Source organism: Talaromyces atroroseus (assembly GCF_001907595.1).
Source record: "Talaromyces atroroseus strain IBT 11181 chromosome Unknown scaffold_15, whole genome shotgun sequence".
Taxonomy (NCBI): domain Eukaryota; kingdom Fungi; phylum Ascomycota; class Eurotiomycetes; order Eurotiales; family Trichocomaceae; genus Talaromyces; species Talaromyces atroroseus.
Window position 1 is genome coordinate 63,416 of NW_017971447.1, and position 25,252 is coordinate 88,667.

Consider the following 25,252-nt stretch of genomic DNA (forward strand, 5'->3'; position numbering starts at 1 on the left):
CCTTTTTTTTTTGATAAGTACCTACAATACATGTATATATTTATGCCCGCGACGTCACATCAACTACCTTCACTTGTTTGGCCTCTGTGGATGTCTGATATTTGCGCCATTGCCACATTGGAATTCCAGCATCATACATCTCATCAACCTCGGCAAAAGTGCGGCCCTTGGTTTCCGGCATAAAGAAATAAACAACCACAAGAACACAAGCCATGCAGCCCGCAAAGACAAGATAGGTCTTCGCTCCAAGGTTGGCAGCATCAGCAGACGTCAATTGTGGCACGGCAAACGTGGTGATAACGGCGGTCGTTTGAGCACATGCGATGGTATATGCCATTGTGTGATTGCGCAGCTTTGGGGTAGCAATCTCGGATGGAATCAAGGCGGACAGAGAGTAAAAGCCAGCGCCCCAGAAGAAATTGAAAATGAAACCCAATGCGGCGATAGCGAGGACCGAGTTTCTGTTGCCGGTGTCAAATGCGAGCGCACCGGCTGCAATGTCGATGATCAGAAGCAAACTCATTCCGACAAAGGCTGTAGGGCGTCGGCCAACACGGTCGATGACGAGCGGTGCAGCCATTGTTCCGGCCAGGGTACAGCAAGACGCAATTACGGTGAATGTGAAAGGATCGCCAACGCCGAGTTGAGTGAGGAAGACCGTTGTGTAGGTAGTCGAGAGGATAATACCGGAAATCTGATTTAATGAGTAAAACGAGCCCGCGGTGAGAGTGCGCTTGAGATTTTCCCGGCCAAATATTTCCCAGAAGCGCACGTTGGAAGAAAGAGCTCGTTCATTCTCTTCGCACATTTTCATGACGCGAAGTTCATCGTCCACTTCCCAGTCCGAGAAACCTCGTAACTTGCGAAGGTTGTGACGGGCTTGATCCATTCGTCCCTTGCTGACGAGCCACTGTGGACTCTCCGGTAGGCCGATTGTAACAAGGAACAGGATCACGGGGAGCGCACACTGGACGGCCAGTGGAATCATGTACTGCTTACGACCTTCTAGTGTGTGCGTTCCATTGACAATGACAGTGGATACGACGCCCGACAACAGAGACAATATATTGATACAAGTCACACTCCGGCCCCTCATAGACGGAGGCACTACCTCTGACATGTACAACGGCGCAGTTGCGTTTGCGATTCCGATGACGGTTGTGTTCCAGAACCGCCCAACGACAAAAGCAGCAAGGTTTGGAGCAAACAGCTGTAAAAATCCGCCTCCAAGCGAGAAGATGTAAGCCCCGAGAAGGGTCCATTTGCGGCCGAAGCGAGTGTTCAGGGGCGACGCTGCTAAACCGCCGATGATAGATCCCACGAGTGGAACTGAGAATACCAGGTCTTGATTGCGTGCTGTGAGGGACAAGGTTCCTCTGGCAGGATCGCCTTGGAACTGTGCTACCTATGGCATGAGTTAGAATTATAAATGTTTCAACTAGGTGGTGTGTGCTCTTACAAAGCCATTTAGGGCTGCAACGGGCGAGATGACTTTGTCATCGTACCCAAACAGAAACGAAGCCGATCCAAATGCTATACACGCATAGATCAGACACGCATTGACTGCATTTTCCGCTCGAGGCCTGACAGCATCGACATGTTGGACTTGGACAGCCTTGTCGTCGACAGATTCTTTCTGGATCATAGTCGAAGACATGACAAGCAATTTCGTGAAACTCTGGGTCTCAGAGCAATCATGGTAAAGGCGACACGCCGCATGGTCTGATATTTATATCGAATGTCTCCGGGGTTGTCATCTTTTCTGGTCAATACCCCAGGAAAGCCTGGAGAAACAGCTGAGGTCTTCTCGGCGAAATTTTTGTAAAGTTGGGGCACTTGAATATGGGGCCAGCAATTTCGCCGATGATTCTCCCACGATTCCCCGGCAGCTTTGAGCACCGGAAAAAGATTTGTATGGTACACTTTGTTTCACCGAGAATACCCCATGACAATCCAAACTAGATCTGCATCACTTCTTTTGTCCGTTGGGTTTGCCAGATTTTCATTTCAAGACCAACTAGTGCATCAAATATGTCGGTGCTAGCAAAGACCCAACTGCTTGACGCTGTCCCAACAATCAAAACTGCACAAGAGTTCGACAATATTACTGCAACAAAAGACACCGAATTCTCGGGAAATCAATGCGACTTCACGCGCTGGCGGCCTACTTTCCACCTTCTCGCTCCTCATGGCTGGCTGAACGATCCTTGCGGTCCAGGCTATGACCCCTCAACAGGGAAATACCATCTTTCTTTCCAGTGGAATCCAAACGGTAACGACTGGGGAAATATTGCTTGGGGACATTCAGCATCATTCGACTTGATTTCTTGGGAAACCTCCTTAGAACCATGTCTCAGCCCATCGACCTGGTACGACTGTCAAGGGATATTCACCGGATGTTTCCAACCGAGCAACACGAACGGGAAACAGGATGGAACCTTAACGTATGTTTATACATCGGTTAACCATATCCCCATTCACTTCACGCTGCCTTATGTGAATGGATGCGAATCACTCAGTATCGCCGTGTCTGACGACGGAGGCGCCACGTGGGAACGAAAATCCTGCAATCCTATTCTTCCCGGACCTATGCAGGGACAGAAAGTCACTGGGTGGAGGGATCCGTTTCTTGTTTCTTCATGGGCATCTGCGCCGGAGAGTCTTCGACGGACACATCCTGGAGACGACGTCCTTTACGGGCTCATATCAGGTGGTCTACAAGACCATACTCCCACCGTCTTCGTCTACGCTGTGAAAAGGGACGACTTAACCGATTGGAGATACGTTGGCATGCTGTCAGATACCGGTCTGAATTTCCGGCCATCTCGATGGTCCGGAGACTTTGGCGTGAATTGGGAAGTTACAAATTTGGTAACTCTGACAGACGATGAGAACGTGTCTAGAGATTTTGTAATAATGGGAACAGAGGGATGTCTACCACGACATGATATTTCTTCACAAGACAATGATCCGATTGCGCGCGACAGCAGGATACAAAGGTCGCAGCTATGGATGTGTATCAAAAGCAACGAATCTACTTCTGCTTCCTCCTCAGCATTGATGCAATACTCCTTTGCAGGGATATTCGACAACGGACTATACTATGCAGCAAACTCATTCTGGGACCCTGTATCACAACAACAAGTCGTGTTTGGCTGGATAACGGAAGAGGATTTACCTGATAATCTTCGCCATCGACAGGGTTGGAGTGGATCAATATCGTTACCGCGGGTTCTTAAGTTGAAGACGATGCACGGGGTTAAGAGAGCGCGATCAACGGCTGATTTAAGGGATATTACTTCCATTGAAGTCACACCTGATGGCCATGGGACATATACGGTTCGCACACTGGGGTTCTCTCCTGACGAACGCCTGGAGAAACTTCGGGACAAGGCAACGAAGAGAACTATCTCTGATAGAAGACTAGGATCGTTGGGCGATTCAAGTCATTGTCTGGATTCCGTTGCTCTGCATACGTTGCAATGGGAGGTAGATGCCGAGATTAAAGTTGGTAATAACTGTCGTCGAGTAGGGTTTGCCATTGGTGATGACCCAGGTAATAAACCAGGACATGCAGGTAAAACAGTCCTCTTCTGGGAACCAGCCAGTGAGACCTTCATCGTCGAGCGACCCAGTCTGCAAATGAACGACACCCAAATCGATCAAGGGCGAGAAGTCAGTCCTCACACTTTGTTTTCATACACAACTAATTCCCAAGGAAATCATCACGCCGCCACAGAATCGGCCGAGGTAGAAGAAACACTTCATATCCAAGCCGTATTCGACGTCAGCGTTCTTGAGATATTTGTCAATGAGCGTACAGCAATATCGACCAGGGTATATCATTCGAAAAATCCATTAGAAGAACATCCGAACAGCACTGGCCGTTTTGGAATATATTTCTTTGCAGACAGACTGGAGAATGACGGAGATCCGGGAATGAAATGTTATGCTCCTGCTAGGCTTGTTCGTGCTACTGTTTGGGATGGGCTGTCAGTGCATTAGATACCTTGGGTTGCTCATGTACTTTTTTGTTCAAGGATATAAAAAATAAATACTTGACGATCGTAAGATTGCATTCGATTTACATACTTCATGATTAAAGACTCATATTGCCTGTGATATCATGCATTGAACGAAGATGGCAGGGGAGAGCAGCCAGTATGATAACTTCCAACACCGGCTATAACTCTTACATACGCCTTGGAAAGTATTCAATAGACCCGGAGGAAGCATCTCAGCCGCATCATATAAAGGAAAAGTGCTTTCCAGAAGCCCAACGTCCAGCCATTCACCTAGGTAAGTGATGTTAACCGCTTTTCATATGAACGACTAATGTTACGGTCTCACTTCCATCGTGGTTAACTGTTTAAGTATTTTGTGTTAAAATGACTGTGGTTCAGTCACGAAAAACAATGGGGAAAAATTGCTTAATATCGATCCTTTCATTTTGAAGATATAAATATTATATTTTTGTACTCCCCCGCACAAGCTTCGGTATGGATACAATGGGTTTTCTTGACATATCACTTCATCTGCAAACGCTGGGTGAAGCTAACGGCCCCGAGGACAAAATATAAGGGGAGAAGGAATCTTTCTACCACCGAGGGCTGAGCGATCGGCAGTAGTCACGAGTCTGTACCGGATCTAGTCGTCAATACATGTGCTGACTGCTCACTGGGTCGAAAGAGTAGTACATGGAAGGACAATATCCGTTCTCGTTGACAATTTATCGGTCTTTCTTAGGAGCGCTGTCAGAGTCAGACAACTTATCGCCCAAATTGTGATACTCGCGCTGAAGACCTTCAGCTTGCTTCTTGAGAGTCTCAATGTCACGGTCCTTTGCCTCGAGCTCCTTCTTAAGGCGTCCAATTTCGCCTACGCTGCCAGCTTCTGCAACACGAGCGGCGTCCTTACCGCTTGCCTTCTTGTCACCTTCAAGCAGTTTGACCCGGTCCTCCAGGCGAAGGACTTCCACAATCATGATATAGGTTCGGTTGAGGATCAGAGAGAGGAACAACGTGAAGCCACAAAGGTACATGTTCCGCTGAGAGTAGAACTTGCGAGCCTGTACCTCCATGCGCTCAGCACCTAGAGCAGCAGCTCTGCTATTCATCCTTAGCCTAATGTTCGTCAAGATATTTAGAGAGAATAGACACTATACTGACCCTGCCCCCGGGTCCTTACTAAAAGCACTCATCTCAAGCTGCACACGGTAAACCCGGTTAACGCTGTCGACGAAAAGGATGAGGATGAAAATGAACGTAATCTAATGTGGTAGTCAGCAAAGTGTTGACAACGCGTGACCTGAAACAAACTGACCCTCAATCCATATTGCAGCTTTGCCACAATCGGACTTTCCGAGATGAAAGCAAAAAGTTTTCTCTTGACAGTATATGGAAGCGGAACGATTAGACCGAGGAAAACGACCATTTCGAAAACGAGAAGCAGGAAAACCTATAGGGGAAACAGAGGACACTAAGTTATTGTTTCTCAAGTGAGCAGCGATTGCATGTTTGAAGCTTACAAGAGTGTAATAGAGCGTCATGTTGGCGGTTGATTCTCTTTCGTGCTGGTTGGAGAGCTAGTTTAAGTCCAAGGTCAATAAAAAGGCTTTCGAGCGGTCTGTGTCGACGCTTATTGACAAAATGCGGAAAAAGAATAGTTGGACGGAAGAATATGGTCTTACTTTCTTTCAGGAAGCAATACAAAATGTACAGAAGTTGCGTTTGGAGAGAGAGTTGTTGGATGAGCGACGGGGGGATGATGTGGCTTGTTCTGTTTTTGTGCAGCCTGAAGGAAAGCGCTCCAAAGACGACGTCAAGACGTTCTCTACGTCATTACCCACGTGACTTTGCACTGTTTGCATTGTGCGACATCGCTTCAACTTCATTTCAATTCTACGCAGCTTTGATTATGCACACTTTCATCGCTATTATTACCGCGTAACTAGAGGGATGCGCATATTTCTTACCCCGAAGGTTTGTTCATTGAAGCAAACCCTGTCTTAGCGGATGATCGTGCAGGCAAGTCCTCGACATGCCAGCAGCCCTCCAGATATGTCGCACTAGAACGAAGACAAAATGACATTGGTCCATGAAACTAATGCATTCTATCCACGAGAAAAACAAGAGCATTGACCAGGCAACAAAGAAATTTTTCGTTCGTCCAGTGACCTTTTCACGAAGCAGCTCCTTCACTTTGCATGAGGTGAACATGGCAAAAGATATCTACATAAATCCATGCAGAGACTGTACTTCTCGGGGATTGAGTGGAGTTTCGTCGCTTACAAGGCTTGCATTAATTTCATACGCCGCTTAGAATTCGAAATAGGCGCTCAGATGACCATCGCAGCATGCACTGTGATTCACACGTACGCAAGCTAGCACTATAGCTCCACACTGCTAAGCTACTACCTGATCTTGAAATATATCGTGTCGCTGGAAGTCTCTCGCAGCACGACTTACTCGTTCAGGACGTTCATGAACAATGAACCGGTTGTGGCGTTTTGATTAAACTTGTGGCGCGTCTACGTCAGGGTATTCGGCTGTTCAGGCTGTTTCCGTCTGCAAATCGATGGACCACTTACTGATTTTTCAAGGACCCTGGCGTGTCATGTGGGTACTCATCGGCCACCTCCCCGGCAATTGAAGGCCATCATCGGTGAAGTTACGAGTCAGGAATGGGAGGGGTGGACGCTCCGAGCGTGGCTTTTTTGTTGACGTATATCTACAACCTATACGAAGGCATCGAGTGTATTTGTCATTCCTTTACATGATGCGGGAGAAAATGAAAGACAATCAGGCTTGTGATAAGATTGCCACCTTATGCTAATAGGTCATACATCAGGAAGTACTGCATTTGACTGCATGTTAGTCACGTACTATCTTATAGTGGGTGTCACACTATCGCACAGGATGAAATAAGCGACGGCGGCTTTCAAAACGCTATTTTAGAAGGATCTTCCAAGGATCTTTGCCAATTCTAGGGTGAGTCATGCGCATTATGCGGCCCGAGATGGCTTGTTCAAGTCAGCTTAGGCCATACTCTGCCATTGATCATTGGTAGGCCGCTGGGTGGTCATTTCCTTGATATTTGAGCGGTGCCACATCACCCCTTTAGATGGCCGCATACAAAGGAAGAGGGGGGATAGACCACCAGAAGACCCAAAGTGACTGCATGGCTTAGTCCTGCAGCGCCGCAAGTTTTGTGGAGTCCATGCATAACAGCACGGATATCAGAGACCTATAGTTTCTGGAAAGTGCTGTTTCCCATTCGCTGGGCGTCCATGGCCGAAGTTTTACGAGCTACAGTAGTTAGTCTCTGCCGCCTTCTGCGGCTTTTTCCCAGCAATAAGAAACTATGGCAGGTCCTCACAGGCCGGCTAGAGGCCCAATGACGGTCAAGGAAAAGGCCAATGCTAGAGACTATCGGTCTTGTATACGGGGTGGCGTCTAGTTAGATATAATTTCTGCTACTTCCTTTGTTTCCCTTTTTCAAGGACTGATTCTGATTGCTCAAGGCTTTGAGTGGCTCGATTTAGATATTTCCAGAAGCTTTCTCAATTACTTGTCACAATTTACGTCTATCTATCTAATGACTGGTGTATTATGTGGTCATGAATTCGTTGAAGATAAAGAAGTTATGAGCAAGTTTGGGATATTTCAAGGATTGAAATATAAAAATGTCAAAATTCAATGAAGGAGTGCTGTCATAAACCAGAAGAAACAGTATATCATCAAAAGGAACGAAAGTGATCTCGGAAGGGATCAATCAAGAATGAAATATACAGGTGATCATGGGAAAAAAGGGGGATCGGTAAAACTGGCGCCAGAATAAGAAACTAACTAAATCTTGACAATGTGCTGGCAAACCGTGACGAATCGAAATTCAAAACTCAAATCAAAGACATTGAGGGGTAGGTACAAGGCAAAAGGAGAAGGAAAACCGAAAATAAACACGCTTCGTGAAACAGTCTCGAGAAAGAACTGATATCACAAATTAAACATTGACACTATGTCGAGTACTCTCGCGAGAGATAATGTATTGATGGTGTACACTTGGAACGGTGGTACTTTGCTGAAAACCTCAAATAGTAGCAGAAAGATGGCAAGCTGTTGTCACATTTTGAGCGCAAGTCTTCCATTCAAGTTTGTTTGGTCAGCCTTGGTAACTGGGTAAATGGAGAATAAACGGGCATCTACCTACCGGGTATGATGCAATTCGTTTCTCTCTAACCACTATGTGCAGGGCAATTCAAGCCCTGTCTGCGTGACACCTTCTTCTCGATATAGTGTCCGGGCTCGCCGGCTTTGGAGCAAGTTACAAGGTCGATTTCCTTGATTTGACATCCGCAATCAAATTCGACGTACCACACGGAGCACATTTTGACTAGGAGGGTTGGAATATAAGGTATGAGAAAATATGACAAGTGCTTTTTGAAGAGTCACAGGTAGCTTGATGCTTTCCTTTGCGTGATATTCCTTCTTGGCTTGAGTAAGAGAGATGTTTTGAATGCTATGACAGTGAATTCAAACTGCGAAGTCCTGCATCTTTATATATCTTTCTGCTCAAGCAATTTTGTGCACTTGGCCGTCAGTGGACCGGTGAATGTGACTCCGTGCGGAGAAAGAGAGACCACCGGGCCGTATAATCTCGAGCATTAAGGGAAAAGTGGTGAATCATCTAGGCGCCATTGACGGCGCAATGCTGGCCTCGAGAACGATCTACGCGGAAATGAAAGGCTCTAGAAAAGACCTTGTTGTGCAACAAAGAAGTCTTGCACGCGCTAGTAAGCGACTCTATGCAGCACTCGTCACTATCAACGCAGAATTATCACATACCTAATGGAACAGGTGATACGTCACTAATGAACTTAGGGCACATGGACGTAGTAATGCGGCACTGAGCTGCCTCAAGGCAGAAACGCCAGGTAGTGACTGTCATTATGGTCGTGAATTTGACAGGCGTAAACGAGACAGAAGCTCACGGAGCTCATTTGTGAATGGTTTTTTCAAGGGGGGTCATATGTCCTGTGGCGACAGAATGGTGTATACCACAGTACTCCAATGGAATAGGACAACCAGATCTGCCTGTGTTAGCGTCCCCCCTTCACTGAAAGATATTAAATATGTTTGCATAAGGTGGCGAGGCTTCTGCGTCAGTTTGGCACAGTATAAGGCTCAATGAAGGGCATAAAATGGCGGCAATCGGGGCTACCTGCCAATGGCAGGACAATGATACGCTATGGGTATATTCCAATGCTCGCTAGGGCTTCTCATTTGGTCACTGCTTAGGGAGCCATTTAGATGCGGGTCTCAGCAAATGAGACGGCAATGACCGAGACATCAATGTCTTTGTACTCACCTATTAGTGATTGTTACTCGTCCTAGCCGCGAAGTTGACGCGGTATATTCCGAGATCTGCCTTGCTGGAAATTGCGGTGGCTCCTCACCCTCATATATGGCGCGTCTGCTCGTCTAGCCGTCACCCTAAAAGGGATCTCATAAATTCATGTGAACGAATGAGACGGAACGCCTCGTGCTGTCGGGTTGGTGATATATGCACATCAATTACATGCGGAGGGGAGCCATGTGCCGACTAGGACTGTGCCGGTCAATGCCAATGTCTAGAATTGGGGAAACTGGAGATAACAGCTTAAACGCAATTCGAGGCACAATTTTTCGGAGGCTAGGCCAGGAGAAAACGGTCAAAAACAGCGGAGATTAGGCTTCCTGTTGGCACAGACAGTCGATGGGTGGATGTGGATGTCGTTCATGGCCGGGCCGTCGAAAAAGCACACATAAGATGGAGCTCTTCGCCTATGAACTTCAATGATCAAGAAAAGACGCGAGGGTCTAACAACTGTTAGGGCTAGGGCGATGAGGTTAATCCACGCACAGGCGATTCGGCGGCGCATCCGAGTGGACGTGTCTGTCTGCGCCACAGCAAAGGCCTCGGAGGCCGTAGTGGCCGCCCCAGCAAAAGGACCCCTTGCCGCTGCGGCTGGGCGGCAATGCACATAGCGTGGAGATAAGCCTGTGCCGCCGAGAAAGCGTCAAAATAGCTTTTCGAAGCCTTAGAGCCAATCGTTGGTATATCATCACCGTTCAAAGTCAGCCGCAACGAGGCACACTCGAAGGACACCGTTGGCGCTGTTTGTGCCTGGCTTCTTGGTGTAATTGTATGCATACGGCGCAGGTGTTTGACAGTGTTTGTTCCTGCTGTGACGGTCAAGGATGAGGTCGCTGAGGTTGAGGTTGCGCCGCGGTCGAGTCAGAGTCGGAGTCAGTGCTTTGCAGCCTGCGCGAGTCACTTGACTGGGAAGGAACGAACCTCTGTTTCGGGACATGGTAGATCACGTGGGAGAGCGCAGGCTCCTTCCTCCTGAGTTGGCCTCAACTTCAATCTCCGATTTCTACTCCCGAATTCTACTCAGTCCTGCAGTGGCTACGACACATTCAAGGCGTTGCGATCTCAAGGAGGCCGGGGCAGCTTACTGCTCTCTCGACCGCTCTACAGGGACCAAAAGAAAGCACTTCTACTATCGGCCAAGAAAGAGTAGGACGCATCATTCTTGCCAAGTCTAATAGTGACTCTGCTACCAGAAGCTATCATCTCTTCAGATTCATCCGTGGACCATTGCCGGCAGTTGGAATGTCAACGTACAAACACAACCATCCGAAATCCACAGGTCCTTGCATGAGGACGAAGGCAAGCAGCAGAAGGCAGTTCAAAAAAAAGCCCCCGTCGACCGCCCCGACTTACACAACGTTCGTATTGTGACAATTACTGAGCTTGGCAGTTGCCATATGCTTGCCGGTCTCTTCGGCGATCTTCGAGCGCCAAGGGGATGCCAATACCTTGTGTATGGGTTCACGATCAATCAAGGCCTTGGCAGGATGAAGATGGAAAATACAATCTTCTGAAAAAGGAGTGGACAGCAGAGTATACTACACATATGGTATGTGGCTTATTTTTCGTAATCTTGTCTAGCTTATGAGTGATTGATGGACTTTCTTTTAGTGAGTGCAACTATCTCAATGCGTCGCCGGTGTATCCCAATACGGCATTCTCTAGTACCCCACGTTTCGTCGCGGGCAATCTAGTGCATTCTCCGCCCACCCTAGATACGGAGTATAGGAGGATGGTGGGATGGCGGGATGCACCCAAGACTGTATCAGAATGGGCACAATACTCATAGTGCATCTGCTATCCCACCTTGCCGAGTAAATGAAGGATCGTGGTGCCACAATAAGCGTTCGGTGACGAATCTGGCAGAGGCAGATCACCCGCTGGGGGTTGCCTAGATAAGACAACAAAGTCAGCCCTTTCTGAGTCGGTCTTTGAAACACGTGCTAGTCAGTCTCGATAGCATATAAGAAGACGCTCTTTCCCTCGTTCTCCTTCCTCTCTTCTCTTTTCTTCCTCAACCACTCCAACAACCGAGCTTTACTTGTCATACCTTGCCAGCAAATTCAAGAAACTGCCTCAAGAACATAATCTCCCAAGCAGTCTTTCAAATTATCTATCCCACAAGATGTTTCCTCCGCTACCTAAGCTCAACCAGTTCCTTGTTCTCTCCCCTGTCGCTGGAACCAAGACAACCGACAATGTGTCATCTCTCTCTGACGCAGACAAACCCGACCACTCAATCCACCGTTCCTCATCTACTGCCAGTACTGATTCCGGCAAAGGCCTCACCAGTGGCTTCCTCAAGCTGGGCTATGATCGTTCATGAAGAACGCTCATAGCATGAACTTAATCCTCTATGAGTGACGAACGGTTGGTCAACAGAAAACAGTCTACAAGAAATGACATGAAAGAGGCCCTGGAAGCTTTCAACCAATTATTTCGATGCAGCGAGCGCGCCTGGAAATCGAATTATTGTTGCTGATATCTACGGAACTTCGTCATTTCTTTGAATAACACCATCAACAAAGCGAGCGACTGGAAGCATCCAACTGAAACATTTTTTCCTTTTGTTCTCCCCCTCACCCCAGCCTTAATTCAACTCGAGAGATCCAAGCGAGATGAGGAGTAACGCAAAGTCGAAGAAACACATGCAGATCAGATATTACGCGTCGATCATTCGAAACCAGCCAGCGAGCCAGCAAGCATCACATGACAAGATTATCAGCAGCTCTAGGCGTATCAAAAGTCGGCGATTTCAAAGTAGGGGGGCCCCGGCCCCTTGGTCCGTCGGCTTGCTGCGGATATCTTTTGTTTATGTTTTTTTCTTTCTTTTTTCTTATTCGATACAACCTCCGCATTTAGGAATAAAACTCCATTCCTCCGAAAAAAGGAAGTCCAGTATCTGTAGATAGATGTGCATTTATTAATAACTAATTATGCATATGCATGCCTTAGGTACGCACGTCGCACGTACGGAATACTACATACGTAGCTCGCAAGACTAAGCCATCAAGCCGATGGACGATATCCAAGGTAAAAAATGAAACCAGCCTACAGAATTAGTTACATGACTAGTGTCAAATAACAAATTCTCAGCATCCAATCAATTAGTCGAGTAAAAACTGACTTATGCAGTCTTCGCCGTTCGGTCTTTTTTTATTTTTAGAGTCCCTGCCAACTGTTCAGCTTTCTTATCAGGATTCAGCCTGTACGACCGCCGGCAAGTGTGAACCAATAGATTGAATTCAAATCAACCAATGTCAGACCATGGCTTATAACAAAGTATAATATTGGACCCTGTTTTGATAACTTCGTACGAGATAGCAGCCGTTATGCAATGAAGAAGCTTAATATTGATAGTGAAGGGTAAAGCTTGAGGACCTTGGTAGATTTTCAACTTGATCGTTTGAATTAGATATTTGAATATATTATCTAGATATATAACCACTCCATAGGTATGTGATACCGTCAAAATTGGAACAAAAATAATAATATTGTTATGCTCTATACACAAGGCTAGACCTAAGAGGAATAAAATAGTGAAGTAAGAGTTGTTTGTGAAAACAGACGCTTTCTAACAAGTAGAATAGAAAAAATACATAACAGGTCAGGTCAGCTAGCTTCTGCAATCCCTGCTTTTGGGAGAAAGGCAAGACAAGGAAAAAGAAGAACCTCGATTCCCGCACTATTGACAAGAGAAAATACAAGGAGTAAGAAGAATAGGATAAATAAGATCTCCCCCGAGGTAGAAGGAAAAGAAACAAAAGCTATGAAGTTGTCGACTTCACAGGGGATAAGAAAGAGACGGTCCAGAGAAGAAGGAAAAGTACAAATTTGACACAGACAAAGGAAAGAAAAAATTTATTACCACACAAAGGAAATGAAAAAATGCTGGTTATTAATTATGCATGCATGTATGTGAAGGGTATAAAGTTGTACGATAAGGCTGACAAAAGTCACTCGACAGTGACATCGATCGCATGGAACGGCAGGAAGCATAAGCAATCAAGGGTATCACGACTTGCCGGGGTATCCAAAGAATCAATCTCCTTCGAAATCTGCTAATATGCTAACAGGACACTCCTCTCTTGACGCAGGAATTTTCGTTTTCAGTTGAATCCAATTCCTGGATGGATTCTACCTTCTTGGGTAGCGGATGGACGATTAGATTAGTAGTCTTTCTGCGAAAGCCAACTAGCTGTTGCAAATGTCGAGTAGGAACCGGTGTTAGAGTCCATATGCTCGATACTAATGTGCAATCGGTAGAAAAAAAGAGCAGGAAAAAAAAATAAAGTAACAGTTCCAGTAGTTCCAAATGTCAAACCCCTTCGTTTGGCCCTTCAACGATCTTCACCAGCTCTGGCCTTACCTCGGCGGCGAAAAAAGTCCATTACTTTTCTTGCGGCCCCCGAACTTCCAGAATGGTGTGAATGATCCCTTTCATATTCGTATGCATCTGCAAACTTCCGATTGTTCTTTTGTAGTACTCCCTGTTTGGGTCTGGAGAGTTGTGCAGAAGGCCGGGACCTACTATCAAAGTTTCCGTTGTATTGCGCTTGATTCGGATAACCATAGTACTCGTTTCTATCCGATGTACCGTACTGAATCGGCTGATCATGGTCATCAGAACTTCCTTGGTACATCTGGTTGTTTTCGTGCAGTTGAGCGATTTGTCTATCGATGTGAGCCTCGTAGCTTGTGTTTTGTGGTGCTTCTTCGTCATGATGAGAGCCGGAGTAGCCACTATAACCACCACCATCCCGTCCTGCCAATATCCCTGGACCAGTAGCTGGTCGAGAATACTCGTTCTCCTGAGTGTCACTTTCAGAGTTTTGATCGCCGCGCGACGACAACCCTCTAATAGAGTTAATCAAAGAAAACCGACGTGGCCGTGTTTCAATGCGCGTAGTATTCATGTTTGATCGTCGAGAGTCAACGGAAACCCTCGAGTCATCTGTGACATAAGGATCCCTCATGCTGGTAGGAGGATATCGTTTGCTGGTCTTGGGGCGAGTAGTTTGTTGGCTTGGACGGCCGCCAAAAATGGATCCAGATCGACCAAATATCCTCTCTCCGATGCTGCTGACCGTGCTCGACCGTTTGTGGGTTCTGACCGTTTCTGGTGGAGGGGTTTGATTGAATTTCCCTGGAAGTTGATGGGTGCTCGGCCTTCCAATAGAGATGTCCGAGTCTTGAGGAATTGGAGCCGAGATATTATATGGTTTGGCAGTCTTCGGCTGCGCTAGTCGACCCTGGGCGTTTGTTGCTGCCACTGTGGGTGCTACGGGTTGCCCGTAAGAACCACGAGAAGGCAGTCTTCCGGCATTGAGAGATGTCGCCGAGTGGCCGGTATTAGGACGTGCGTTGTGAGAGTTTCCAAGTACTCCTCCTGCTGCATCTGAGGCCGAGCGATGAATACCAGGGTCAGGGCGTGTTCCTTGATCAGGCTGAGCATATGCTGCCCGACGCGGTTCTCCTGGTGGTTCACTAGGTAAAGGTTTGTTCTGGTCGACAACGCCTCGAGGTCCTACCTGGACGTTTGCTCGGGATGTCGACGGCCGGCTAGAAGATGCATTGGCTGCAGACTCACCACGCGCAGTCTGAGACTGAGGCGCGACATATTCCACCTGAACGGTCCTTCTCTTTGCCTCTCTTGAAGTCTTTGATTTGCTGCCGGGGGAGTCATCTTGGGTGACTTTTCCTTGTTGATGTGTAAGACCACCGAGTGTCGAGGCACTAGACTGGAAACTCTTTGGTGGCTCACGCACGGATGCGCTACGGGCAAGAGATGGCCCTTCCTGTGTTCCTTCTGTAACAGAACGGCGTGATTAAAATTAGGCCAAAACCGGGCGGAATTTTAGAAGTAAAAACCACTTACCAGCAGGGACAGTTGTAGTAGCAATGTCGGAAACATTGGTAGTGCTACTTGTTATATGAGACACAACATGCGAGTATTCGCTAAGCCAGCTGTGGCGAGCAACTTCAAAAAGATCAGCGCGTTTGCGAGGATCTGGGACAAGAATACGCCGTAGGAGATCACGAGCATGTGGCGAGACATATTCAGGAAAGGTAAGATGGGTGCTAACGATGTACTTGTACAAGAGGTTGATGTTATCTCCTTCGGGGTTTGCAGGGTCATCATCGAACGGTAAGTATCCAGCAAGCATAGCGTACTAAAAACAAAAAAGACGGATTAGCAAGTGGGGGAAAAAAAGAGTTATATGTTGTAAACTTACCAAAATCACACCACAGCTCCAGACATCCACCTTACGACCAGTGTAAAGGGAGTCGCTCACAACAAGCTCGGGTGCTGCGTAGCATGGACTGCCACAACTCGTCTGCATCAAATCGCCACGTCGCATGCCAGTTGCATCAGTCTTGTCTAGACCCGACCTCTTAACAAATTCCCGATTGGTGAGGTTGTACTCAATCTCTTCACCGAGTTCATCACCAGGGTTGAAGGTGTTGGCAAAACCAAAATCAGTAATGATAATGTTACGATTTCGGTCAAGTAACAAGTTCTCCAACTTCAAGTCACGGTGTACTATGCCCTTTTTGTGTAAATAGCCAACACCAGAGACGAGTTGCGCGAAAAGACGCCTCGCGGCATTATCCCCCAAATAGCGGTTATTAAGGATATAGTCAAAGAGTTCACCTCCTGAGGCGTACTCCATGATGATTCCAATGTAGCGATCAGTCTCTACCATCTCGTGTAAGCGCACAATATTAGGGTGAGACAGATCTCGAAGAATCGAAATCTCTCTGTATATCTTGGGCAGTCTGGTAGGATTTGAGCCTAAGCTCTCACGTCGAATGAGTTTGATAGCGACTTGTATGCTGCCATCACGTTTCCAGCCTAGCTTGACCTTACCAAACTCTCCTTCGCCCAATGTTTGGCCAAGAATGTATCTGCCAAAAGTCGTCTCCTTGCGTTTTCCTTGAGTATTTGAATGGTCTTGACGGCTCCTTGTGCCAGCGCGGGCAGTGTCATCCGCACCATCTTCGCCGGCCAGTCCTAGACCGGAAATCGGATTCGAAGCGCCACCTGATGCAGTCTGTACATCCAACTGACGCTCTTGTTCGCGTTCAACGTCTTCGGATGGATCAGTTATCACAACCTGATTGATAACGGTACTTGACTCGGTGGATAGAGCAGCAGATTCAGATTGGGAACCTATGGCGCGGTCCGAGTGACTTTGATACGCGGAGGAATGATGCTGTGTCCGATCTGCGCTCGAATCAGTAGCTCTTGGCGGATTCTCGGCTGAGTGCTGTGCTCTACGACGAGATCGACCGCCATCCTCGCCTCGGGTCCTCGAATGGCTCGATGTTTGATTTCTAGAACGCTGGTTTGATGATGTACGCGGAGGGATTTGCGGCGTAACTCCCAGCCCTTCAGAAGGCTGTTGATGAGAAGAATTCATCGTTGGTGATCCTGACCCGTACTGGGAGTATTGCGATGCCGGAGCAGTATTCAAGTTCGTACCATTGGCGCTTGGTTTCTGGCTGGGTCGCTTAGACGATGAAGGAGAGGTACGAGATGTCACGTCGACGGGTTGAGGCGAGTGAGACGCTGTAGTAGTCCTCGGGTGATAAGCATTTTGGGTCTGCGGAGAAGGAGTCGTAGGGTACAATGTCGATGTGGTGGTCGCTGAGGTATGAGTAGGAGCTGTCTGCATGGCAGCAGACGACATCCCCACTGTCAAAGCCCAGGTATGAAAAGAAGTCTGCAACGATATTGCTGCGAGAAGAGTGCTGGCTAATCAAAACCGGCTCAATCAATCAATGTAAAAGCAACCGAAGCCTCCCAGAGGATTAGAAATATCAAAGAAGAACGTAGGGAAAGGCTGTGGGCATGGGACATAGAATGTCAGCGGAAGAATTGCACGTGGCGGACGAGGAATGTGGGTGCGGGGAGGATAGCAGGATGTGAAGATCAGGATGAGTAATGGAGCTTGACTAACATATCTGTTCAGCAGATTGCAGAGGAGATCAGTTGCACAGCAAGCTGGCAAGCTGTTGAGACAATTGACTAGACTGACAGCGCAGCGACCCACACAGAAACGCGTCTGAGCGGTAAGTGCGAGGAGGCAGGTTGACGAGATAGGAACAGACTGGGTACAAATAATTTGGCTACGGGTGCAAATAGAGAGGACATATGAAGGACGGCGCAGTGTTTATCTTGCAGCTACTCCCAAGCGCGATGGAGAGAGACTGGTTCGTTCCAAAGGGGGCTGTTTGGGTAGCGGGAGTCGGGAGGGCGTGAGGTGGTCTGAGTGACGGGCGGCGGCGCGAACGACGGTGCAAGCAAGCCAGCGACGTGAAACGGCCTCGGTTCAACACGACAACAGCGGATGGAGACGAAATGGGACTCCAGACACGGGAGACGACGAGAGAGAATTGCCCTGTATTGTACTATCAATTGATGAGATTCACCGAATTGAACAATGATTGTGCATCGTCGTAGGGCGGACCAGGGCCGATAGGGAGCGGGAGCGATGCGGCCAAGAGAGTAAGAAGACCGAGAGCGATTCCACCTTGACAATGACCCGGAAAAGCCGACGAGTCGGCCTGGTCGTGATCGCGAATCGACGCGGCAGGAGTGAGAAAAAGGAAAAAAAGAAAAGAAAAGAAAAAGAGGGGGTAGGGATGGGAGGAGGAAGGGGGGGAGAGGAGAGGAAGAGAGGGCGAGAAAAGAGAGAGAGGAAGGGAGAGCGAGAGAGGAGACGAGAGAAACGGGAAGGAGAGACTAAGCTTAGCAGCCAAATAGGCAAGCTAGGAGCCTGAGGCCCTCCTAACTACGGTACTACTTAGGACTTAGCGGCCGAGAGCCTCTGGCCCTCAAACAAGTTTATACTCAGTGTTTTATCTGGGTTGGTTTTGCTGTTTGCTGGGTCTCTGTCGCAACAATATTGAATAAGTTATGCTTTACATTGATTGATTACTCTTCAGTGAAGAACTTGGAGATCTGCCAATAAGTAAATAAAGAAGTAAATAGTGCTACCGGAGTGCTTTTGATGGTACCTGCCTGTCCAGCCCGGATCAGGCTTAGTCGCGATGCCACCCAAGATCTCATTCTAGATGGAATTGTGCATGTATCTCTGGTGAGTCAAACATTCTGTTGATAACACGCCACATATTACGGAGCATTCTGTGCATGTTTTATTTCGACACAGAACTCGGGACTCTCAATCCAGAGTCCTTCAGCTGAGGATCCCCCAGTTTCCTAAGAGGTCTAAGACTAAATTAATAGTTACCCCTGGCTGAAACGTAGCCTCCCTGGACTAGGCCCAAAGCGGCTTAGCGGGACCTTCCGGTTGCGGGCCCTCCGTGAGTAGTCCATATCGCTTATCCGCTGAGTTTTATCGTTGACATACTTGAAGGATATGGTGGATAAATTCAAGTTTGTTTTTTCTGATATCAGATACCAGATGAACGTTACATTTCTGATAGGTCAGCTTCTCTCCATCGAAGTTCCTCGTGTATACTGTGACCGCCCGTCCGTCTTTTCTGGGGGTTTTTTTTTGCTTTTTGTGGCACAGTTTACAACTAACTCCTCGCTGGGCATCTTATTACTATTCGGACTGTCCGGGGCTTTGTGTGTCGACGTGTCATACCAAGAGTGTAAGGGTGTCAATTATTGGTAATTTCATGTTTATGTCATTAGTGTCGTTCATCCATAACTAGTCAATCATCAAGCGAATTCCCAATATACAAAAGCCAACGAGAGAAGATATATATAAGTCAAAAATTCGAACCTGCAAGATCTTGAACCAACATCCCCAAATCACGACCAGCACAAAAATGAAACAACTATAAATCTACCGGTTAACGTTTCCCTCCTGGCGCAGTACCCCCCAGAGGATGAGTCCCCGCAGCACCATATGCAGGAGGAGGGGACGGAGTACGGGTTCGTCGTCGAGGCGGCGGCGGCAGATGGCTTCTGCTGCTACTACCGTTGCTAGTGTTGGTCCCATTAATGCTGCCACCATAATACACATATTCGGGCTTGGCTGGCGGGGCTCCATCTGGAACCTGTCCTCCATCACCAGTGCCGACAACGACCTGTTGACCGTTATGCATGCGTCCCACAACCATGCCCCGGGCCACGGATTTGAGAACTGCCTTGCGACTCACGCCCGAGGCGTCAATATACACCAATCCAACGTTTCTGAATCCTCGTGTAATGTCCGATGCAACATTCCCAGCGTCGGGTCCATAGCGATGATTAATCATAGTGCTGGCGGCAGTGGAACCGGAATTGAGCATGGTCCGCGCACTTTGCTCGATTCCATCCATTATCGTAGAGAAAGCGATCAGAGATTTATTCATGACACCAGCCTTGGCGCTAACAGAACTACCATCGCGCCCATATCCCTGATATGAGGGGCCATTAGGCATGTCTTTGCGCCGGCTTAGGCTCGCCCCAAAGTTTTGCGCCACTCGCCCAATTGAGCCTGCAGTGCGTGCCGACAATCCAGCGGCAGACTGTGATAGGTTGTGAACTTTGCGGATTCGGGCTTGTGTTGCGGGCGCGAACCTTAATGGCTCCGGATTGGGTTTGGTTCTCTGAGTGAAGCTATCCGCTCCACTAGTAAGTTTGTTGGCTAGGTAGTTTGAACCAGTAACGATCAGCCGAGATGCTCTTGCCGATGTCTGCACAATGGTGGAATCCTTGTAGGCTGGGTGTCGCGCCATGCGAAGATACTCTTCAGAAACGTTGCTGACGCTGATTTGACGGCCCTCGCCTTCAGATGGCAGATGGATCTCAACAGGATCTATGATGGTTGGTTAAGAGATATGTCCTTGCGTGCGCCCATGATCGAATGAATTGTTAATACTTACTTTTGGACCCCGGTTTCACCTCCGGCTTTTCAACCACGTCGTATCCATCCGAGAGCTCACCAACAACGCTTCCATCTTCCTCATCTACCAATACAATCTGACTTTGCTGGGCCTTACTATCTGCCGAGGCTATCTGGGTCTGAGAGGATACGTAACCCTCACCCGGCGCATAATCGGCAGGGTTATATGGGGCATGATTCGGCGGCGGACCGGCGCGTTCGAGAAAAGCTGTGCATTGAGCGAGGATAGTCTCAAAGGTGTCGACGTCGTCTTGCGAAACTTTGCCCGCACCGGAGCCAATACCGGGAAACTCCAAGCGAATAAAAGCGCCGGCATCGGGGCCAAGGTCCCAGCGCGGAATCAGATAGCTATTTGGAGGCTGATGGTATATTTGGGTGGTTGCTGGCAGCGGCATGTCCAGTTCTGGAGGGAGGTTCAAATGGAGGTAGAAGTCCTCCTCTGGCGGCTGCTGTCCCGAGTCTTCTCCGGTGTAGGGCGGTGTGGTAGGCACCATCAACAGGGATAGGGTCTGTGGCCCAGATGGGGTGAGTTCGGTCTCTTCGCCATCCTGTATGTGGTAGGCGCGAATGTTGTTGATGGTGTATAGAACCCGAGGGTCAGCCATATCGCGAAAGTGGGTCTCGAAGAACAATGACGTCGAAGTACGGAGCTGTGTACGAAGTAAAGCAGCTCAAGCGACCGGAGACAGGACAAGAAAAAGAGAAGAAAAAATGCGACGAGCAGGACAGGTAGGAGACGTACAGAGTTTATAAGGAGCAAGGATCCTCGCCTCTACATACAATTTCAGATTGCGATGGGTTATTTTTATCTCCAATGCAAGTGAACGCACGCCACCAGCGGCTCCTCTGCAGCAGGCCCGGCCAATCAGAGGCCGAGTCCGCGTTTTGCTCGCTGAACGCCAGCACAGCCACCGTGCCACAGCTCCGTCGACACGTGATTGTGCACTAGCCACAAGCCAAGACTGCTTTCGACTTTCAAGTCACGCTTTGTTGTTTCTTCAACTTCCAGCCTACGATCACCCTACACTCACGGAGGAGCCAGGCATGCAGAAAATAAACTATTTTTCTCTGTTAGTCAAGAAACCTGCAAATTAGGAGGACTGAAATGACTGTCTATTTTTTTCTATTGATAAACCCCGCCTCGTATGCTGCGAACTGTTCAGTACTGCGAACCCCCACGCAGCAAACTCAACTGACGCGAACTTGCAAGCTGTCGCTGAGAAGAGGCATGGTGCGAACTCGACTGACGCGAACTCGTAAGCTGCCGCTGAGAATCCAAGTCACGCGGACTTATAAGCTGCCGCTGCGAAGTTGAAAAACGTGAACTTTTAAGCTGCTGCTGCGAACTAGCATGCCGTGAAGACGCATGATGCGAACTTGTAAGCTGCCTCTGCGAAAGCAACTCACTCGGATTTATAAGCTGCCGCTGCGAGCTTGAGAAACGCGAACTCGATGTGACGGACGATCCTTGCCTATCATTAACTACAGTACCGTTTTGAGTCGCTTTGGTATCACGCTTGGACGTCCTGTTTATTACCCTGACGGTTCCGGGAAATTTTTGAGGGGATTGAGTCGGACGAGAAGGCAGAGGCCATTTCGGGTTACAAAATTTATTGCAGCGATGCTCTGCGAAGAATGCTTTCATGCCCTCGGGTCCAGTGTCACTGCCGCCGAACCTGTGATTCCGCGACAAGATGGCGGGGTCAGTCAGGATGGCCTCGTTCTGGTAAATGCCGCCTTGCAGGTCGCACAAAAGCCGCTCTTCCCCCGAAACATAATAGCTAAAGTGGCTAAGGGCTTGCATGACTTTCCCCCACGTTGTCGAATCGTCATTCCACCCCCTATTGCTGTTAAACTTTTGATAGTTTTCGATATAAGGCTCAGTAAGATGTTGCTGGCCAGCAAAGTCGGGCCCAGCGTCCTCTTCAAACACCCACACTTGGGGTATGTTGACTCTGATGGAGCTCTTGTAGATTTTGGCCGCATTGAACTGGTTGACAATCTTCAAGGCCTCTTCGGATGCCTTGACGTCGAGAATGAGATAGTCCCGGGCAAGGTCTTCGCTGCTCTTGAACCACTTCACAACACATGGTTGGCCACTGCGGGGACCAGCTGTGTATACCGCTTTGGCCACCCAGCGGAAACTTCCCTCGGCGAAGGGCCTTTGCAGGGCATCTTTTTCAAAAGTAACCCTGGTCCCGTTATTGTATCTGCCGCCTCCGTACTTCCTTCCAGAAGAAGTGCGTTGACTGGTGCAGTCTATACATTGCCCCGTGCCGGGACCCTGGAAGAATTCGTCGTCCGAGAATGATGACAAGGAAAGGTCGCGGCGGCAAATAGCACATTTCATGGCTACAAGAAATCTGGATAGTTCAGATGGAAGATAGAGGTGATAGTAACAGAGTGTATGATTATATCTCCGGAGACAGCGGTATACTACGATTACTTATACTGGGTGCTGCGACAACCAAGGCAAGCATTGTTGCTGGAACGGCCGTAGCAGAAGGAAATTGGCATTGTGTAAAGGCATGGCTCAAACAAGGCCGATTCATGTAAATTCTTTGTCTAAACGTGGGCGACAATGGTACACGACAAGTCTGAATCGATTCCAAACCCATCAAAGCTGTGACTATAGTACTTTGTCAGTTGGTTAGGGCTGAAGCCGTTTCAATAATCACATGTCAGAAGCCAGCCAACAAGGGTTGCACTGTACAACGAGCACCGCCTGCGCATAAATTCGTCATCTATGGTATATATATATATCTATCAGAATTCACAAATTTGCTATTAGCACCAAATTTGTTCGGATCGTTTCAGTCCACAGAGAATCGAGCCTTGGTGCGCTCGGCGTTGCAGGGAGTTGCCGCCGTGCCGCGGCTAGCCTCGGTATAATCTGAATGGACACGCCCGACAGACCGACAGCCTGCTTCCACGCATACTCTCACCTACAAAGGCTTTTGTTTTGTTCCTCTGATAATTGTCTTTCTACAGTCAGTAAGACCATTCTACGGGTTTGACTTGCATCTAGCACACGAGCGCACGCTGGTTGCATCCATCGCTCACCATGGCCGCTACTCTCTCGCGCACCTTGCGACCCTTATCGCGCGCAGTTTCCTCTGGGCTTTCCTCCTCGAAGAGAGTAATTCCTGCTCGAACTCTTCAATAGTGTGTATCCTTGTCACGAGATTATACTCGGGAAAGTACCAGATTTCTAACAAATACAATGTTGTAGCACCCCCCGTGCGTTCTCGACGACAACCCGCCGGCGCGATGTCGAATTAACCGATCTCACGCCGACCCCAATCTCGCACCTCACAGAAACCGAAGCGCTGATGGCCGAGACCGTATACAAGTTTGCACAAGAACAAGTCGGGCCCAAAGTGCGAGAAATGGACGAGGCCGAGGCCATGGACCCGGCGGTCATCGAACAGCTGTTTGAACAGGGACTGATGGGCATTGAGATACCAGAAGAGTACGGAGGCTCCGGCATGAACTTCACATCGGCCATCATTGCCATCGAGGAGCTGGCCCGCGTCGACCCCAGTGTCAGCGTCATGGTGGACGTGCACAACACGCTGGTAAACAGCGCAGTGATGAAATACGGCGATGCCGAGGCCCAGCGCAAGTGGCTCCCGAAACTCGCCTCTGGCACATTGGGCTCGTTCTGTCTGTCAGAGCCCGCTTCGGGCTCCGACTCATTTGCGCTGCAAACCAAGGCAGAGAAAACGGCCAACGGATATAAAATCAATGGCTCCAAGATGTGGATTACCAACTCCATGGAGGCCGGGTTTTTCATTGTGTTTGCCAACCTCGACCCGAGCAAGGGCTACAAGGGCATCACGGCGTTTATTGTCGAGAAGGATACGCCTGGTTTCAGCATTGCTAAGAAAGAAAAGAAGCTGGGAATCCGTGCAAGCAGCACCTGCACGCTTAGTTTTGACGATGTCGAGATCCCCAAGAGTAATCTCCTTGGCGAGGAGGGCAAGGGTTACAAGATTGCCATTGGCATTTTGAACGAAGGGCGTATTGGGATTGCCGCACAAATGACTGGGTTGGCTCTCGGGGCATGGGAGAATGCTGCAGGGTGTGTGTTTTCTAATTCTTGGCCTTCTATATATCCTCTTTCAACTAATGAAAACTAGATACGCCTGGAACGACCGCAAACAGTTTGGTCAGTTGATTGGTACCTTCCAAGGCATGCAACATCAGCTCGCACAGGCATACACCGAAATTGCCGCGGCGCGCGCGCTGGTCTACAATGCCGCGCGCAAGAAGGAGGTGGGACAAGACTACGTCGTGGACGCTGCCATGGCGAAACTTTATGCATCGCAGGTTGCCGGGCGCGTTGCAGGCTCTGCTGTCGAGTGGATGGGCGGCATGGGCTTTGTGCGCGAAGGCATTGCGGAGAAGATGTTCCGCGACAGCAAGATTGGGGCTATTTACGAGGGTACAAGCAATATCCAGTTGCAGACTATTGCTAAGAAGTTGCAGACTCAGTATACCCGTTAAGTTGACCGTTCGCCAGTTTGACACGTTCACTTTTTTTTTTTTTTTTCCGTTTATATGAGATGGGAATAGAGCTAGCAATGCCATGATACATGCCTATATGTCAATCAGTTTGTTTAATCATCACATAATACTGCTGGTCTTGACGACGCTCGAGTGATGTTGATAAGACAGTGTGAGAGGTTAGGGTTAGGTTAGGGCTTGGGGGTCCCGTGCCAGGGGAGGGGAGTTACTCGTGCCAGCACGTGGTTTATATATAACCTTATAGCCGGAATTTATATGTCATGTAGGGCATATTACGTGGTATAGTCTTAATATTCAAGATATAACTAAGATATATCTTGTGAAGACACACCATTGGCCATGGATGCTTGGTGAGCACAACATAGCATCGCGGCAAGACGCAAGAGCAGCTAGCGGCGTAGACGCTGAGATGATTCGCTTGCTGGCCTGGAGCTTGGGGGAAT

The 25,252-nt window shown here is 48.5% G+C and overlaps 7 protein-coding genes across 7 annotated transcripts; 2 read left to right on the top strand and 5 right to left on the bottom strand.

The window, feature by feature from the left end:
• Positions 1–40: 40 nt before the first annotated feature.
• On the bottom strand, positions 41–1,657 carry UA08_08604 (hypothetical protein; the record flags this gene model as incomplete). Its single annotated transcript, XM_020263686.1, has 2 exons — positions 41–1,405; positions 1,460–1,657. 2 exons carry the CDS (start codon positions 1,655–1,657, stop codon positions 41–43), a joined length of 1,563 nt encoding a protein of 520 aa, XP_020116074.1.
• Positions 1,658–2,031: 374 nt separating this feature from the next.
• UA08_08605 (hypothetical protein) lies at positions 2,032–4,005 on the top strand (the record flags this gene model as incomplete). The annotated part of the gene is made up of 1 exon (XM_020263698.1): positions 2,032–4,005. The coding sequence occupies one exon, from the start codon at positions 2,032–2,034 to the stop codon at positions 4,003–4,005; it is 1,974 nt and encodes a 657-aa protein (XP_020116147.1).
• Positions 4,006–4,729: 724 nt separating this feature from the next.
• On the bottom strand, positions 4,730–5,548 carry UA08_08606 (hypothetical protein; the record flags this gene model as incomplete). The annotated part of the gene is made up of 4 exons (XM_020263703.1): positions 4,730–5,123; positions 5,169–5,269; positions 5,323–5,457; positions 5,528–5,548. The coding sequence occupies 4 exons, from the start codon at positions 5,546–5,548 to the stop codon at positions 4,730–4,732; spliced, it is 651 nt and encodes a 216-aa protein (XP_020116073.1).
• Positions 5,549–13,583: 8,035 nt separating this feature from the next.
• On the bottom strand, positions 13,584–17,108 carry UA08_08607 (hypothetical protein; the record flags this gene model as incomplete). Its single annotated transcript, XM_020263704.1, has 5 exons — positions 13,584–13,662; positions 13,809–13,914; positions 13,946–15,223; positions 15,293–15,587; positions 15,651–17,108. The coding sequence occupies 5 exons, from the start codon at positions 17,106–17,108 to the stop codon at positions 13,584–13,586; spliced, it is 3,216 nt and encodes a 1,071-aa protein (XP_020116068.1).
• A 2,134-nt stretch (positions 17,109–19,242) lies between these two features.
• UA08_08608 (hypothetical protein) lies at positions 19,243–20,884 on the bottom strand (the record flags this gene model as incomplete). The annotated part of the gene is made up of 2 exons (XM_020263705.1): positions 19,243–20,192; positions 20,260–20,884. 2 exons carry the CDS (start codon positions 20,882–20,884, stop codon positions 19,243–19,245), a joined length of 1,575 nt encoding a protein of 524 aa, XP_020116067.1.
• A 554-nt stretch (positions 20,885–21,438) lies between these two features.
• UA08_08609 (hypothetical protein) lies at positions 21,439–22,629 on the bottom strand (the record flags this gene model as incomplete). The annotated part of the gene is made up of 1 exon (XM_020263706.1): positions 21,439–22,629. The coding sequence occupies one exon, from the start codon at positions 22,627–22,629 to the stop codon at positions 21,439–21,441; it is 1,191 nt and encodes a 396-aa protein (XP_020116171.1).
• Positions 22,630–23,343: 714 nt separating this feature from the next.
• Positions 23,344–24,788, top strand: UA08_08610 (Short/branched chain specific acyl-CoA dehydrogenase, mitochondrial; the record flags this gene model as incomplete). Its single annotated transcript, XM_020263707.1, has 3 exons — positions 23,344–23,444; positions 23,512–24,363; positions 24,422–24,788. 3 exons carry the CDS (start codon positions 23,344–23,346, stop codon positions 24,786–24,788), a joined length of 1,320 nt encoding a protein of 439 aa, XP_020116146.1.
• Between the last annotated feature and the right edge of the window lie 464 nt (positions 24,789–25,252).